At 33.1% G+C, this 15,650-nt stretch overlaps 1 protein-coding gene across 1 annotated transcript in view; it reads right to left on the reverse strand.

Annotated features, from left to right (window-relative positions):
- Nucleotides 1–15,650, reverse strand: part of LOC123703730 (nephrin) — a 187,580-nt gene continuing 171,930 nt past the window's right edge. Inside the window, exons 17-29 of the mRNA XM_045651828.1 lie at nucleotides 14,671–14,802; nucleotides 13,891–13,971; nucleotides 12,995–13,274; nucleotides 12,285–12,520; nucleotides 11,447–11,555; nucleotides 10,929–11,098; nucleotides 9,632–9,802; nucleotides 8,555–8,745; nucleotides 7,014–7,167; nucleotides 5,801–5,919; nucleotides 5,053–5,173; nucleotides 3,935–4,032; nucleotides 1–1,354 (exon numbers count right to left, since the gene is read on the reverse strand). Coding sequence (XP_045507784.1) covers nucleotides 1,100–1,354; nucleotides 3,935–4,032; nucleotides 5,053–5,173; nucleotides 5,801–5,919; nucleotides 7,014–7,167; nucleotides 8,555–8,745; nucleotides 9,632–9,802; nucleotides 10,929–11,098; nucleotides 11,447–11,555; nucleotides 12,285–12,520; nucleotides 12,995–13,274; nucleotides 13,891–13,971; nucleotides 14,671–14,802 — 2,117 coding nt within the window. The 3' untranslated portion in view covers nucleotides 1–1,099. The remainder of the gene's footprint in view (nucleotides 1,355–3,934; nucleotides 4,033–5,052; nucleotides 5,174–5,800; nucleotides 5,920–7,013; nucleotides 7,168–8,554; nucleotides 8,746–9,631; nucleotides 9,803–10,928; nucleotides 11,099–11,446; nucleotides 11,556–12,284; nucleotides 12,521–12,994; nucleotides 13,275–13,890; nucleotides 13,972–14,670; nucleotides 14,803–15,650) is intronic.

Consider the following 15,650-nt stretch of genomic DNA (forward strand, 5'->3'; position numbering starts at 1 on the left):
TACAATTAGCTCATTTTTATTTAAATTCGAAAATGTAACATTAAATGTTTTGTAAATATATTCGTATTTCGTCGTTGGATGGACTTTCGAAATTTTCAAAATGATTCACAAATTGTTACATTATTATTCTCAGTTCATCTGCAATAATTTTACATTAAAATAATCGTAATTGAAATAAAAATAAAGAATTAAGTAGCTTAATAACTTAAAAATAAAATTAATAAAAAGAACTTTGGTATCTGTATTAAAACCGATTAATTTTGTATTTAAAAAAGCTATTATAGAGAAATAAAAATTACAATTATATAATCTATTTACAAATAATTGTAAGCGGAGTATAAATTAAAATATTTAATTAAAAACTTATTATTATTGTCAGTTCGCGCTTGAGTATATATTTATTTACAATGAGATTGTAGAAAGACAACTGGCTGTATACAATATACAAATGTGAAGATCTCGCAGTAAATGCAACACATTTCAAAAGAATTATTCATTTACGCTATTCATTCATTAAAACTAAGATTTTCATTTAACAATAAATGCAATTCACATGAACATTCATTTTCATTCAAACATTAACTTTGGGATTAATTCAAAATTTTCCCATAAATTTTGTAAAATAGAATCAAAATCATTAACAATAATCATTATTCTAAAAATCAAAGAGATCCGTCAAGGGAATCATTATAATCGGCAAACGATTAAAAATTACGTACTAAAAATAATTACAATAACAATCAATCAATCACCAATCAATTTGACATTGATTGTTTATCAATCGCTAATGTCTTTTGGACGTCCTAATGTACAATATTGATAAGTCAGTCAAACAATGGTTTGATAAAAATCAAACGGTTAACTTTCATTCCTATCTAAATACCATGGACACATAATTTGGAGTTCGATCATTGGTATCACAATAATGAATTAATATCTATCTAAAATTTTAACTAGTCCGTGATGTATTTACACTGCACTCGTAATTGAATCACTTTACAATCCTGAACAGTCACTTCACAATCTTACACTTTACAATCCCGGAACAATCACTTTACAATCCACGAACAATCGTTTATCAATCAATCACGTTTGACACTTACACTACATGTGTTTCACTTCGCTGGTTGTACGATTCATCGATAGTGACGTTTTGTTTTTTGTCCTTTTTGATAGTCCCGTATTGAGGGACGTCTGATGTTAGGTTTTGGACAGTTAGGATTTGGTTTGAGCTATTCTGTGGCGTGCTAGAAGACACCGGGCTGCCATATTGGTTGCCGTATTTATGCCGCGATGGGTCTTTTAGTATCGATTGCGGTTGTTTCACGGTTGGTGTGTGATTCATAGGTTGGTGCTGAAACAAAAACATTAGGTTAGAACTGGTTGGTTATAATACTAATTTATGTGGCGTTTGTAAGTAATTATAGACATATATACACAAATTTGAACTACATTAATGGACAAAATTAAAGAAAAATACAATATAAATATAAACCGTTTTCATAATTATAAGCACAGAATTAGCAGAAACTGCGATGCCTTTAAAAATAACAATAATGCGTTTATATTAGCAAATATAATCGTTTAATCGGCATCATTATGAGCATATAATTTAAAATGAAGGGATTACAACAAGTCAATAACAACCATTAACACTGATGGTACGATAAAAGTATTAATTAACAAATTAAGGACTTTTAACATAATAATAGCTTTGTAATCGTAAAAGCTTTTTCAAACTCAGACCAGCTATTCCCGATAATAGATAATGTATACTTTTAATAGCAATTTTCCCGAAATAAGGGATGGTTCTCAATGCATAGCGTATCTACTACATATAGGTACATATTTTGTAAAAATAAACAATTATCTCGAAACGTTAGAACTACTCTGCTAAAACGGAAACGTTCAAGTCATTTCGTGACTCAAAGAGTAGTTCGTCTAGACGCGTAATTTAGTAATAAAGCACAGAATTACTAAATATTTTTCAACACAGAGAACTGTCAAAATCACGAAATTTTACTGTAGGTATAAAAAGGAAGTTTTTTGCATAGCACTTTACATAATTTAGACCGCTATTGCGTTGTGCATATTTTAGTTCCTTTTATTATTCTCTTTCTACATAACATATTTATGTAAATGAATGAGGAATGAACTAAAAACCTGAATAAATCCTAGATACAGAAACGCTAGTTTTTGTATCTGTGGCACATTTTTTGTAATACATTTCGTAGCTTGCCGTGTGCTGTATTTTTATTGATAGTAAAATGTTCAAATGAAAAAGCTTTTTTAGTCAATATGGTGTAAGGGAGGGCTTTTAAGTAATTTCTCAATATAGATTTTTTTTAATCCGAGTGTTTGTATGTATGTACTGTTTTCAATCCAACACAGATGAATATCATAGAGATTTAGTAATAGGAATAATATTGAAGGATCGTATTCAATTTTAGAATTATAGAACTTCGATATACTGTTCACGAATAATTATATTTATATTTCATATATTCGTGTAACTAATTGAGGAACCTACTTGGGGCCATCCGGAAGGAATTAGATTTTAGAAAAAACATCAAAATCGGTTCAACCAGTCGAAAGTTCAGAGGTAAAACAAAAACATACAGTCCTACACCTACTCCTTTTTTTGAAGTCGGGTGACAAAATTCACTTTTATATTTATAGAAATAAATGGGACAAATATCGATACTACGTAAATAAATCTTATAGATATAAATCGAGATGAAAATATATCGATACAAAAATAAATACATTTAATCTATTAGATTGCCTGTGGATAAATTCATAGTTATCAAAGAATACAAAGGTCTAAACAAATTATTAATATTGCAGGTTCAAACACACGGACAGGACAATCCTTATTCTATATATTTCATATTTATAAGTGTTTAAGTTCCTTTGACATTTACACGATACGATACGATGTCGGATGCAGATATTAATTTATTGCCTACTAGATTTCGCCCACGTTTTTAAGGAAAAATCCGCATAGTTAGCTGTGTCTTATTCTGGGTCTTCAGCTACCTACAAACCGAATTTCATTGCTATCGGTTCTGTGGTATTTAAGTGAAAGAATAACAAACATTCATACACATCCATCCTCTCCTTTCGCATTTAAAATATGAGTAGGATTTTCATTTATACACAGTTAAATATTAAATTATATATTAATAAGAATAAGACTCTAGCCATGACAAAAAAAGAAATAGTTATTCCAACATATTTTGAATTAAAGTCGCTTTCTGTGTCCCTATGTATGCTTAAATCTTTTAAACTACGCAAAGGGTTTTTATGCGGATTTTAATAGATAGGGTGATGCAAGAGGAAGGTTTTAATATATAATTTATTAGGTTTTATACAACGCGGGCGAAGCCGCGAGCGGAAAGCTACATATAATCCACATCCGATATCGTTCCGATATATCGTCCCGGTATATCGTCCCTTCTAAACAAGTTCTAAAAATACGTACAGAGGAGTCTTTGTGAAATCGTATAAAATACAACATGTATTGGAAAATGAATTCCTGAACACAATTAGTTGGTTCTCTTGGCTTCGGGGAATAAAGGGAAACGTTTTAATGTTGGATTTATTTTATAAAGCCATTTTATTTTATTAAAGTGCTTGTACAATTAGTTTTTCTGAGATGAAAAGGATTACGTATTGATTTAGAATCGATTCTATGTTTCTTGATGGAGGGGGGGGGGGTATAAAAATTTATTGATTTACTGAAGTAAAGTTGAAATGACTTTAACGCGTTGTATTCGTTTAAATGAAATTATTTATCGTACAACACAAAATGGTGACGGTTATTTTCAAATTATAATTCATTAAAACATTAATTTTACTTAAAATTTGTTACAAATAGACGAAGATTTAACTATAAAAAATATAAGAAAACAAACAAAAAATACCAAATTACCTGTGTACAGTTCCCGGGATGTAGTACAGTGACGTCAGGAGGCGGGACTGCTAACTTGTCGAACCGACGCCGTAATGTACCGCCTAGTGATTGACGATCTGTATGGGAAATGATAATAAATTTAAAAATAAAATAATAATCTAATAAATTATAAAGGCGAAAGTTTGTATGGATGTATGGATATTTGTTACTCTTTCACGTAAAAACTACTGAACCGATTACAATGAAATTTAGCACTATATGTGTGCTAAATTTCATTGTAATCTTAATAAGGGTAACTTGGATTTACACATAGGATAGTTTTTATCCCGGAAATCCCACGGGAACGGGAACTATGCGGGTTTTTCTTTGCAAACGCGGGCGAAGCCGCGGGCGGAAATTTAGTAAATAATAAATTAGGTATCTAAAAATAATCTGAGATTAGTTAAAATAATCTTAGATTAACTAAAAAACACGCTTAAATGGTAGAATATACTATAATAATATAAGAGAGTAAAATAATATATTTTATAACAATAATTATTATGATAATGTCTATAAAAGTCTGGAAATTATTGAATTATTACCGATTCTTGATATAATTGTACAAAGTTTGAATTAAATCTGTCTGTTAAAAGTGCCCCGGAATGGCAGAAAGACGCGGGTTCGAATCCAGCAGAGTGATTGATTTTTTTCTATTCTCTAAAAATTTTAAATGAAATGAAATATATTTAGAAAGAGAGATTTAGAGAAATAATTTTATTTACTTAGTGAGTTGTTACACGATTTACAATAATTAATGTCCTACGGCAGGTTTCAAACTAAATGAAATTCTTGTATTTTGGGACCCGGAGTTACGTTTTTTAAAAGTGAAGTCCCGTGTCCCCTAGTGGGGTAAGGGGCAGATGCATTATACATCTGTTTCACTGATCGATTTTCATTAGGGACAAGTAGGTGATCAGCCTTCTGTGTCCTACCAGACCGAGACATTTTTTTTCTTCGTCTCCACCGGGAATCGAACCCAGGATCCTTCGGTTCTACGCTCACACGTCAACCACTGTACCAAGGCGGTCGTTGCGTTTCTTTGTTTTATTTAAATGCTTTAAAAGTAATTTATTAAATTTGTAAATAAAACGTACCGTCCATACAGCCCATAGGGCTGGGTAAGTGTGAAGGCGAGACCCCGTTGAGGTGCGGCTTGCTCAGCGGTTGTGCGCTGTACTGCTGCGGTGGGGTCGGGGTTCGACCCGATTGTTGTTGCTACAAATATAAATATAGATTAATGTAATATACATTTAATACAATTACGGTCAAAGACGAAAAACTATCTATAAATTACAAACAATTTTAATCGAATATAGATTAATAAAAAATAACTTTATGTATTTATATGTATGTTAAGGTCAAATATTGAAAAGGATCGCAGTTTGAAATTATAAATTCATACTAATAGTCGATTGTAAGAAAAGAGGTGGTGGTTCATAGTTTAACATAACACATTCGTCACTTCGATCTTCGCTAACCTGATTTTTCACTTAAAACAAAAAAAAATTAAATTGACCAATATTAATCCTTTATCCATGGGTGAAAATAGAAATTAACATCAGTGTTTTTGAGTTTATCACGAACATACAGACAGATTGACGCGGCGGAGGACTTTGTTATATTGTATGCAGTGACTATACAAGAACATGTTATAACTTATAATAAAACTTTATGGGTACATGTTGTAACTTATTCTAAAACTTCATAGGTACATGTTGTAATATATTCTAAAACTTCATGGGTACAAATATGTACCCATGAAGTTTTAGAATATATTACAACAATAGTAACTCATACTAAAACTTTATGGGTACATGTAGTAATTTAATTAAAATTACATACCTGTTGTAAATATTCGCCAATCAACGGTGGATATGAGAGATATCTATCAGATGACATGTTGTAGTACGATCCGTCGAGCGGGGGCATGGGGCTTGGTGCCGGTATGTAGTTCTGTTTGCCTGGGGACAAAGGTTTTATTAGCATTTATCGCGTATTTATTGAAAAATACTTGTTGAGTAAATTGATCTGCGATTTTTGTCGCAATTAATATTTACTGTGTGAGCCGAAAAAGAACTATTTTGAAGGATTTAACAAAACTTTCTAAATTAATCAGTTTGGCAATAAAAAAAGTGTTTTCTTTTTTTTTCAGTGAAACACAAGAGTCAAGAAGAGCTTTAGCTCACTAACGAAACCAGTTATCTTTTTATTGTCCTGATAGAGCATAAGCTAGTAAGCTGCCCAGCATGTTATGGTCATTAATATAATAATATCTTTGTCTATTTGATAATATAAGATATGATAATATATACGTACAGTTACTTACATATTTTGTAAAATTAAATTGTAATACTGAAATGATTTAAAAGAGCAACTATGGAGTTTCTTGCCGATTCTTCTCCATAGATACTGCTTTCCGAATCGGTAGTAAATGTTAAAAATATGTAATGACGTTTCAAAAGTGCTTCTCGAAGAAGTCTAATTGAATAAATAAATGTTTGCGTTTGAGTTTGTGTTTAATGAAGAAGATGGCGGTAACGATGTTATTGTCGGAGGCAAAAACTCACTTTGGGTCCTTGGCCACTCTAGAAGTAAGTATATAAAGAAGAGATAGGAAGACTAGAAAATATTATTATAATATAATATATATTATTTGTTTATAATATATTATTATTTGTTTAGCTGTAGTAGTAATATGTATTTGAAATTTCATATGCCTAACAGGCAGGATATGGCGGGACTTATGTTTGTCTAAGATCTGAATTGTACCCATATTCATTTACTAGCTATTGCCCGCAGCTTCGCCTGCGTGGAAAAGATAAATAAACATGATACAAATTTTCATCCCCTATTTTATCCCCTTGGGGGTAGAATTGATCAAAATCCTTTCTTAGGGGACGCCTCCGTCCTAACATCTACCTGCATGCCAAATTTCAGCCCGATCCGTCCAGTGGTTTCGGCTGTGCGTTGATAGATCACTATATCAGTCACTTTTGAGTTTTATATATATAGATAAAAATATTTGAATTTGAATTGGAAAGAGTATAAAACTTACCCGCACTCCGTCCCAGCGTGCTATGTCCGCTAGTGTCCCTGTTGCGGTGCGGGTGGGGTAAGGTCCGCGCGTGCTCGCCCTCGTACACCGCGTAGTTCGGTGGGGGGTAGTCTAGTGGAGGGGGGATTAGTTGCTCGTCTAGGAGATATTCCGTCTGGAGGGGAAATAAATTTTATAAACTCGTTAATTTTACGAAAGAAATTAAAAAGAAACAGTACATTTTAACACATACACGTGTAACCTAGTTTTGTAGCTATCTAATAAGGCATGTCTTATATATCAAATATACAGTATTCATTCAGCAGTCCTAGAGTTTCAATCCTCTCCTGAGGCACCACCTTACATTATATAGTACTAGCTTTCCACCCACGGCATCGGCCGCGCAGTCAATGAAAAACCCGCATAGTTCCTGTTCCCGTGGGATTTCCGGGATAAAACATATCCTATGTCCTTTCTCGGGTATCAAAATATCTCTATACCAAATTTCATGCAAATTGGTTCAGTAGTTGAGGCGTGATTGAGTAACAGACAGACAGACAGACAGAGTTACTTTCGCATTTATAATATTAGTATGGATAGTACCATAGATAGGTACAATATAAATTTTTGCTGCGTTCCACGGTTTCACCCGCGTGGCTCCGCTCCTGTTGGTCTTAGCGTGATGATATATAACCTTCCTCGATGAATGGGCTATCTAACACCGAAATATTTTTTTAATTCGGACCAGTAGTTCCCGAGATTAGCGCATTCAAACAAACTCTTCAGCTTTATAATATTAGTATAGATTACCAAAAAATAATTTAAGCACAATCTAACTTTAAACCAGGGTCACTGTCACTTTAATAGTTGTCTATGTGAAATACGACAAAACCAAATTAAAGAGAACCCGCGTTTAAAGATAAACCCTGTCTATTTGCAATTTTAACTGCCTAAAAATTTTACTAGAAGAATTCGATTACGACGCAAAATTCGAAAGCATTTAATAAAACGAAATACCATACTTTAAAATCATTAACGCAAGTTTAAAATGGCTATGTTCAATGAAATAAATTTGAATGAAATGTTAAAATCGTAAATTTCGTCAAATATCGTCGAACGTGGAAATACGAATTTTAGAATTTAGTTTTGAATTATTAACGTTCAAAACAAGATAATACAATAGTCCACATTTAGCTATATTTCCACAAATTTAATGCCCTTCATTGACGAAATTTCAATACATATTGAAAATTCCGGCGATTATGAATAGACATCTACAATGACGACCAATCATAGACATTTAGGCTCTCTACACTATCATGATTGCTACCCACCTTAGAAAACATATCTATACCTAATATTATAAAGCTGAAGAGTTTGTTTGTTTGAACGCGCTAATCTCAGGAACTACTGGTCCGATTTGAAAAATTATTTCGGTGTTAGATAGCCCATTTATCGAGGAAGCTATAGGCTATATATATATCATACTAACTCGCTAAGACCAACAGGAGCGGAGCACTGCGGGTAAAACCGCGGAGCACAATTAACAAATAAAAACTTACTTGATTCAACATATGCCTATTTGGCATGCTTGGTACTTCAGGTATTGGCGGCGGTTGTCCGTCTCCATCTTGTGAGTATGTCTCAGATTTCTCCGAAACGGAGGAAAGGGTCTCTCCAGTCATTGTGTCGTTGTATGATGATGGGGCGTACATTTCGATGGTTGCTGATTTTGACGATTGGCCGGCTTGTTCTGTAAGATTTTTCATGTCAGTTTTTCAAAATGATAAAATCGTAATGATAGATGATTTTATTTTAATGTATAGCATAAAACATTTAAAGTTAAGTTGATGAGTGAAGTAACAGTTAATTGTTTTTATAGTTAGTTTGTTTATGTTAAACTAGCTTTCCGCCCGCGGCTTCGCCCGCGCATTCAAACAAAAACCCGCATAGTTCCAGTTCCCGTGGGATTTCCGGGATTGCGTCATTTTCCCGGGATAAAAAGTAGCCTATGTCCTTTCTCGGGTATCAAAATATCTCCATACCAAATTTCATGAAAATTGGTTCAGTAGTTTAGGCATGATTGAATAACAGACAGACAGACAGTTACTTTCGCATTTATAATATTAGTATGGATAATATTTAATCAATTATTACAATGACACAGTAACAATTTTTGTTTATGGTTTCATCAAAATATGAAGCCTCACAAAATATTGGCAAGAATTTATTAAAAGAGATATATTTTTTTTACAGTAGTTATCCTGTAGGAATCAAACCTAGGATACCTTTATGATTAAGTTTTGCTAAAGCAAAATATATCTAGTAAAAGAGAAAAATTCACAAGAAAGCATTCTTAGGGCCGATTTTTCAATGCTTGGATAAAACTTATTCCTCGAATAATGTATAAAACTACCATTTTAAAAACGTGTTGTAATTGCCCGTATTTGACAGTTTACGTGACATTTGAATATTATCGTGTAATACTCTATTGGACGGATAAGTTTTATCCAAGCATTGAAAAATCAGCCCTTAGTGATACTAAATAACATTGCAGTCTAAGATCATCTAAAATCCAAAGATTTACCAAAATTGCATTAAAACTACAAGAACGAAAATGTATGTTTTAAGCCGCTTACCTTTGAGTCTTCGGGAGCGTCGCTTCCAAACAAAACAAGCGACCAAAGCCGCGTTTATAAGAACCAAAACTACTCCAGTAATAGAGACATAAACTACTACGGATTTTGATACATCCGCCGTTTCTACGTACTCTGTGGACACTACGTTAAGCTCGCCTACTTCTGATGAAGCTAAAATGGAAAGAAAAACAAAAAATGAGGCAAAAATATAAAAAAAAACTACGTGAAGGTGCTGAATGAAGGTCGTGATGATTTTTTGAAGTGAAACTTCTTTAGGCGTGTTGAGAGTAAAATTTCAAGGTCGCGTTAAGGCAATACCGTCACGTCATGGATTAAGGCGATTTTTGTCTTTGAATCTTGCCAAAGAAGTTTCACTTCTGACACGTGTGCTCGCCGCACACGCTCTTTGTTTGTGAACGATGAAATAACCAAAAAGATACAAAAAATGCAAAAAAAAAAAATTTTTTTTTCACAAACATCAAGTACAGTCGCTACATCAAACCTCGAATTCGTTTGTTCGTCCGTCTGTGCAAACAGAAGCCGACCAAAAGTACATTCAAGAGGATAAGTGCCGTGCCCACAATAGTCCCGGTAATAATGAACACCCCGGGCACGTTGTAAGAGTTGTATTCCTCTGAACTCGACTGTACTGACGATGGGAGTACGTCTATGAACAAATTTGGTTTTAACTCAGCCACATAGTATTTCTATTTAATAATTATTCTAATACTAGATTTCCGCCCGCGACTTCGCCCGCGTTTTCAAAGAAAATGTTTTTCTGTTTTCCTTGTACCTGCACAAAATCCTTGAAAATTATATAGGTACACTTCTTTTGAGTGATTACTACTTAAAAAATCCGCATAGTTCCCGTTCCTGTGGGATTTCCGGGATAAAAAGTAGCCGTAGTAGTAATATTTTGCTGCTGATTTGCACGAAATTTTGACAATACTAGGCTTCAACCTCGACTTCGTCTTATTTTTAAGTTCGTTCATTCCTAATTTTAAATAAGACTTTTTAGAAGATTAGAGTCCTAATGGGCCTAGCCGAATAACATTTTTATGGGACCAATTCGACACCATCTCGCATCGTACAAAAAAAGAATCACGTAAATCGGTTCAGAAACCTCGGAGTAATCGGTGTACATACATAAAAAAAATAATACATAAATTTATATCCCGGCCGAATTGATAACCTCCTCCTTTTTTTTTGAAGTCGGTTAAAAAAACATTTCTGAGTGTGACAAAAAATCATTTAAGTGTCTTATAAATAGAATAACTGCAAAAATAACTACACTTACTCAATGTAGTCGCCTTAGTGTCATCTGGCCTGTATTTACTCTGTCCAATTTTATTTATGGACATCACGGAAAATACGTAATCTGTATTTCTTTCGAGACCGTGTATGGTGAAAGATGTAGCGTTTTTTGGTGTTACGTCTTCATATTTGTATGTTTCGTCGTATATTTTTCTGTAAAAATAAGATTTATAAATAAAATTATCACCCATTGATGATAATTTGTTCATAACCAATCATCAATCAATCGATCAATCAAACAGTACAATCGTGCACATTTGTTTGTAAAAGTGATTAACTAAGCAATTTTAATTTTATTTATTAATTTATCAAAAATACTGCAACACATTATTATGGTTTCAAGAAAATTACTAAAGCAGAAATGTTGTATAAATCACTATTCCTTCAATACAATCAAACACATCATCAATCAATCAATCAACATCACCAAACAATCATTTACATTCAATCATTCACACATCATTTTTTCTACCTTAGAGAATTTTTAACACAAAAACTTACCGGAATCGAATCCTATACCACGAGAACAGGCCACCATCGAACCCGGGCACCCACTCCAATGTGACCGAGTTATGAGTCACGTTGGTTACAACTACTGATGTTACTGGATCTATAAATATAGAAAAATATGAATATTGTCTTGACTAATTATTGCCTCAGCCCCCGGAATCACAGACACAATAGAAAATCTATTGTGTCGTGGTCTCATTGGGCCGCTCGGTGGTCAATGGCTTAAAACTTGAAAAATAAATGATGGTTGAGATTTAAGAAATAAATGAAGGTTGCCTGGCAGAGATGGCTTTGAGCCATAAGGCCGCCATTTGTACATTTTGAATGGTTTTGTTGTATTTTGATTTTATAAGACTTTTGTACAATAAAGAGTAAATAAATAATAAATAATTTATTTTTCCATGGATCATTTAGATATGTTTAAAAAGTGATTGTAACTTGTAAGTTTAGTGTTCGTGAAGAAGATAAGCATATTTTGAGGAAATACAAGCTTTGGTAGCTATTCTTACACAAATCAAAGTTATGTTTAAAAAAATGTTTAAGATAAAGATGAGAGACCTGATGCACTATTAAGTCAACAAAACATCACATATATAAATTTATCAATTTCGCTCATGAAGGACATTTAAACTTAAAAGTAAATATTACTAGCATGTCGTCCGCAGCTTCGCCCGCGGGATAGAAACTATCCTGTGTTAATCCAAGTCCTCTATGCGTGTGCCAAATTTTACGAAAATCAGTTCAGCAATTTTTGCGTGAAGGAGTAACAAACAAACACACAAAATTTTGCATTTATAATACTACCAGGATTATTATGTTAAAAACTTACCTGGGGCACTAGTAACATCCAATTTAACCGACATCTCCCCATAACCCAGATGGTTTCTAGCCGCACACTGATAAACGCCATAGTCCATAGATGTGACGTCACGCACGAGCAAAACCGACGCAAAAGTTAATGCGTCGATACGATGGAACTCGGATACGTATTTTGTTGACGTGTTTGTGGGTAGTTTTATGCCGTTTTTCGACCATGTGAAGTTTGGTGGTGGTACTGATTTGCATCTGTTTGGAGGTGAAAATAGTATTATGTAAATAAACATAGTCTGTTGTTTGGATTTTTCATAATTTATAAGTCTTATATTGTACACTTGTTCAATGAATTACATTTAATGCTATAAAAATGGGAATTTAGAAGGTAAATAATAATTCAGGAAGACCTTTAATGATGATGTAAAGATCTTTAATGATGGTTCAAAATTTGGTCATATAAAACAGTAAACAGCGTAAGTAAGATTAAGATTTAATGCTTATTTCCGTATAAAGTTCATTATTTTGTTTCATATTTACTATTCTGAGATATAAGTATCAATATGCAGGATGTCAAATTATTTCCAATTTCATTTATAACTATGAAATTCCTCTTGAAAATGACCAATATAAAATCATATCACATTCTGATCACACCACTCATTATATGTTCCCTTTCAAAATCAATTAAAATCTACTACAAATAGTTAAAAATATCAATTCACTCACTTGCAAACCAATCGTCCAACTTGTCCAACATTCGTAGCCGACTTCACAATATTCGGCGACACATCCATTTCCGGTTTGAACTTCATCACCAACGTCACTTCCCGTCTCTCATCACCGATCCCGTTGTTCACCACACACGTGTAGTTGCCCACATCATCTCTTGTCACTTTGTCGATGATGAGAGTGCTGGTCTGGTTTCTGGTGTCGAAGGTGATAGATCGAGATGATAGGTCGTAGTCTGGTCGCTCCCATTTTATGTGGTCTGGTGATAGCGGGTTGCCTGTAGATAAAATTTACGTGTTAAATTAAAATTATATTAATTAAAATTAAAACAAGTAATAACTGCGTTAAAAACAACCGACTTCAACTTGCACTTGCAAAATTCACAAATACCTACAGACAAAAATGCTCATAAAATAAAAACTGGGCCTATCCGAATAAAATTTTTATGGGACCAATTCGACACCATCCCGCATCGAACAAAAAAAGAATCACGTAAATCGGTTCAGAAACCTCGGAGTAATCGGTGTACATACATAAAAAAAAAAAAAAACATACCGGCCGAATTGATAACCTCCTTTTTTTTGAAGTCGGTTAATTAGTAATAGTTATAAATTAAAATTAGTAACAGTAAATATAATTAAAATTAATATTAGTGGAAAAAGTTTGATAAAATGTGAAGTATCAAAATTATGAGTTCGATAGATTGTAAAATGTAATAATGTGAATTATCGAAAAAGTGCATTGAGTTCTTTTAAATTTATCGATTCGGCTACGTAAGAAATCTAATAATATTTTGAGCTTTTTAGATTAAGTATTTCGTGGTTTTTATTTCATGTTTTATATAATCTGTGATATAAATAAAATAATAGTATATTTACTCATTTATGACTTACCATTAGCAGCGCAAACCAACATCGCATCTTCATTAGCACTGGGTACTCCCACTTGATACACTGATTTGATCTCCGCTGCATCTGTTACAAATACATTTGATTTTTCAAGTTTTTAATTATTTTCGATTTCAATTTTTAAATGCATGTTTGTATTTTATTTTTATAAAAGGATGTTTGATTTTGCTTCAAACATATTGATCGTTTCAATAAATGTGTTGTTTCAATCAATACTTGACAACATTTTGTCAAGAAAACGTTTGGGGACACGTTGTTTAAGATATAAACATTTGGGTACATGTACTAAATAATGTTTTGACAAAATGTTGTTTATATCTCTTGGGCAGATGTCATTTTAAATAATATATGGGTACATCATTGAGATATACATATGGAGACGACACCGCCTAGATCACTTATGTTCCACTCACCATAATCCATATGGCTTAACTGCACGCTCATTTTTTATTTGTTTTAAAGTGAAACGCATCAAATATGCCTTCGTGTGTGTTACGATATTGCACAAATAATACGAAAAAGTGCAAAGGAATAACTTTCATCGGTAAGTACCTAACTATAATTTTTAAAACTTAATTAGAGCGTAAAAAAAATGGCGCACAGATTTTGTTAGTGGTGTCTCCTCCATACGTAGTAATATTATCTCAATGGGGTACATGTCTTAAATAACGTTTGGGCACTTGTCTTAAACGTTTGGGTACATATCTTAAAAAAACGCTTGGGCACATATTTTTTTATCAATAAACATATTAAACAAATACTTACAATGCACAGACACAGTGATGTTTATAACAGCAGCGCCTTGCGAGTTGACAGCTTCACAAGAGTACACGCCAGCGTCATGCCGTGACAACCGCGTCATGTTCAACATGTTGCCTTCGGAGATTATTCTGTCATCTGTAAGAGATAAGTATTAGATCCAAGAAAAAAGCCAAACTTAAAAGACTAACAAAATTTGTTCCATGGAAAGAGACTAACTAACGTCCTAAAGTAAGAAATGAAATACATAATGTACAGGGTGTAATCGTTAAGTGTGCACAGGCGATTATTCCGTAACTATTGCAGATATCAAAAAACTTTAAGCTGATATCGAAAGCCCTTTACCTAATGAGTAAAATGACAATAATAACTTTTTAAAAATAAAACGGGAAATATCCAATAATTTAACACTATAACACCAAACACCCTGTTAATAGAAGCTTTAAAGTGTGCGAAGCTGGGGCGGATCATTAGTACTAAATTACCTATACTAATATTATAAAGCTGAAGAGTTTGTTTGTTTGAACGCGCTAATCTCAGGAACTATTGGTCCGATTTGAAAAATTCTTGCGGTGTTAGATAGGTAGCTCATTTATCGAGGAATGCTATAGGCTATATATGATCTCGCTAAGACCAACAGGAGCGGAGCAATGCGGGTAAAACTACGGGGCACAGCTAGTAATATTGATAAATAAGAAAAACGTACTCCGGTAAACTCGTATAACGCTAAATATTATATAAATAAATACCACACAACTATTAGATGACCCATATCGTTTACAAAGCGACTCAAACTACAAACATGTTATATTAAATCGAAATTCCCTGAAATGAAGCCATATAAATTATTATTGAAAATCAAATTATCGAAGCGAATATTAAATATCCTTTCGCATTAGATATTTCAATGATTCCGTTAGATATTAGCTCTTGAATCTCGGTTTGTGAATGCTCTTGAAAACTATTAAAGAGGATAATAGTTCGTA

Source organism: Colias croceus, chromosome 27 (assembly GCF_905220415.1).
Source record: "Colias croceus chromosome 27, ilColCroc2.1".
Classification (NCBI taxonomy): Eukaryota; Metazoa; Arthropoda; class Insecta; order Lepidoptera; family Pieridae; genus Colias; species Colias croceus.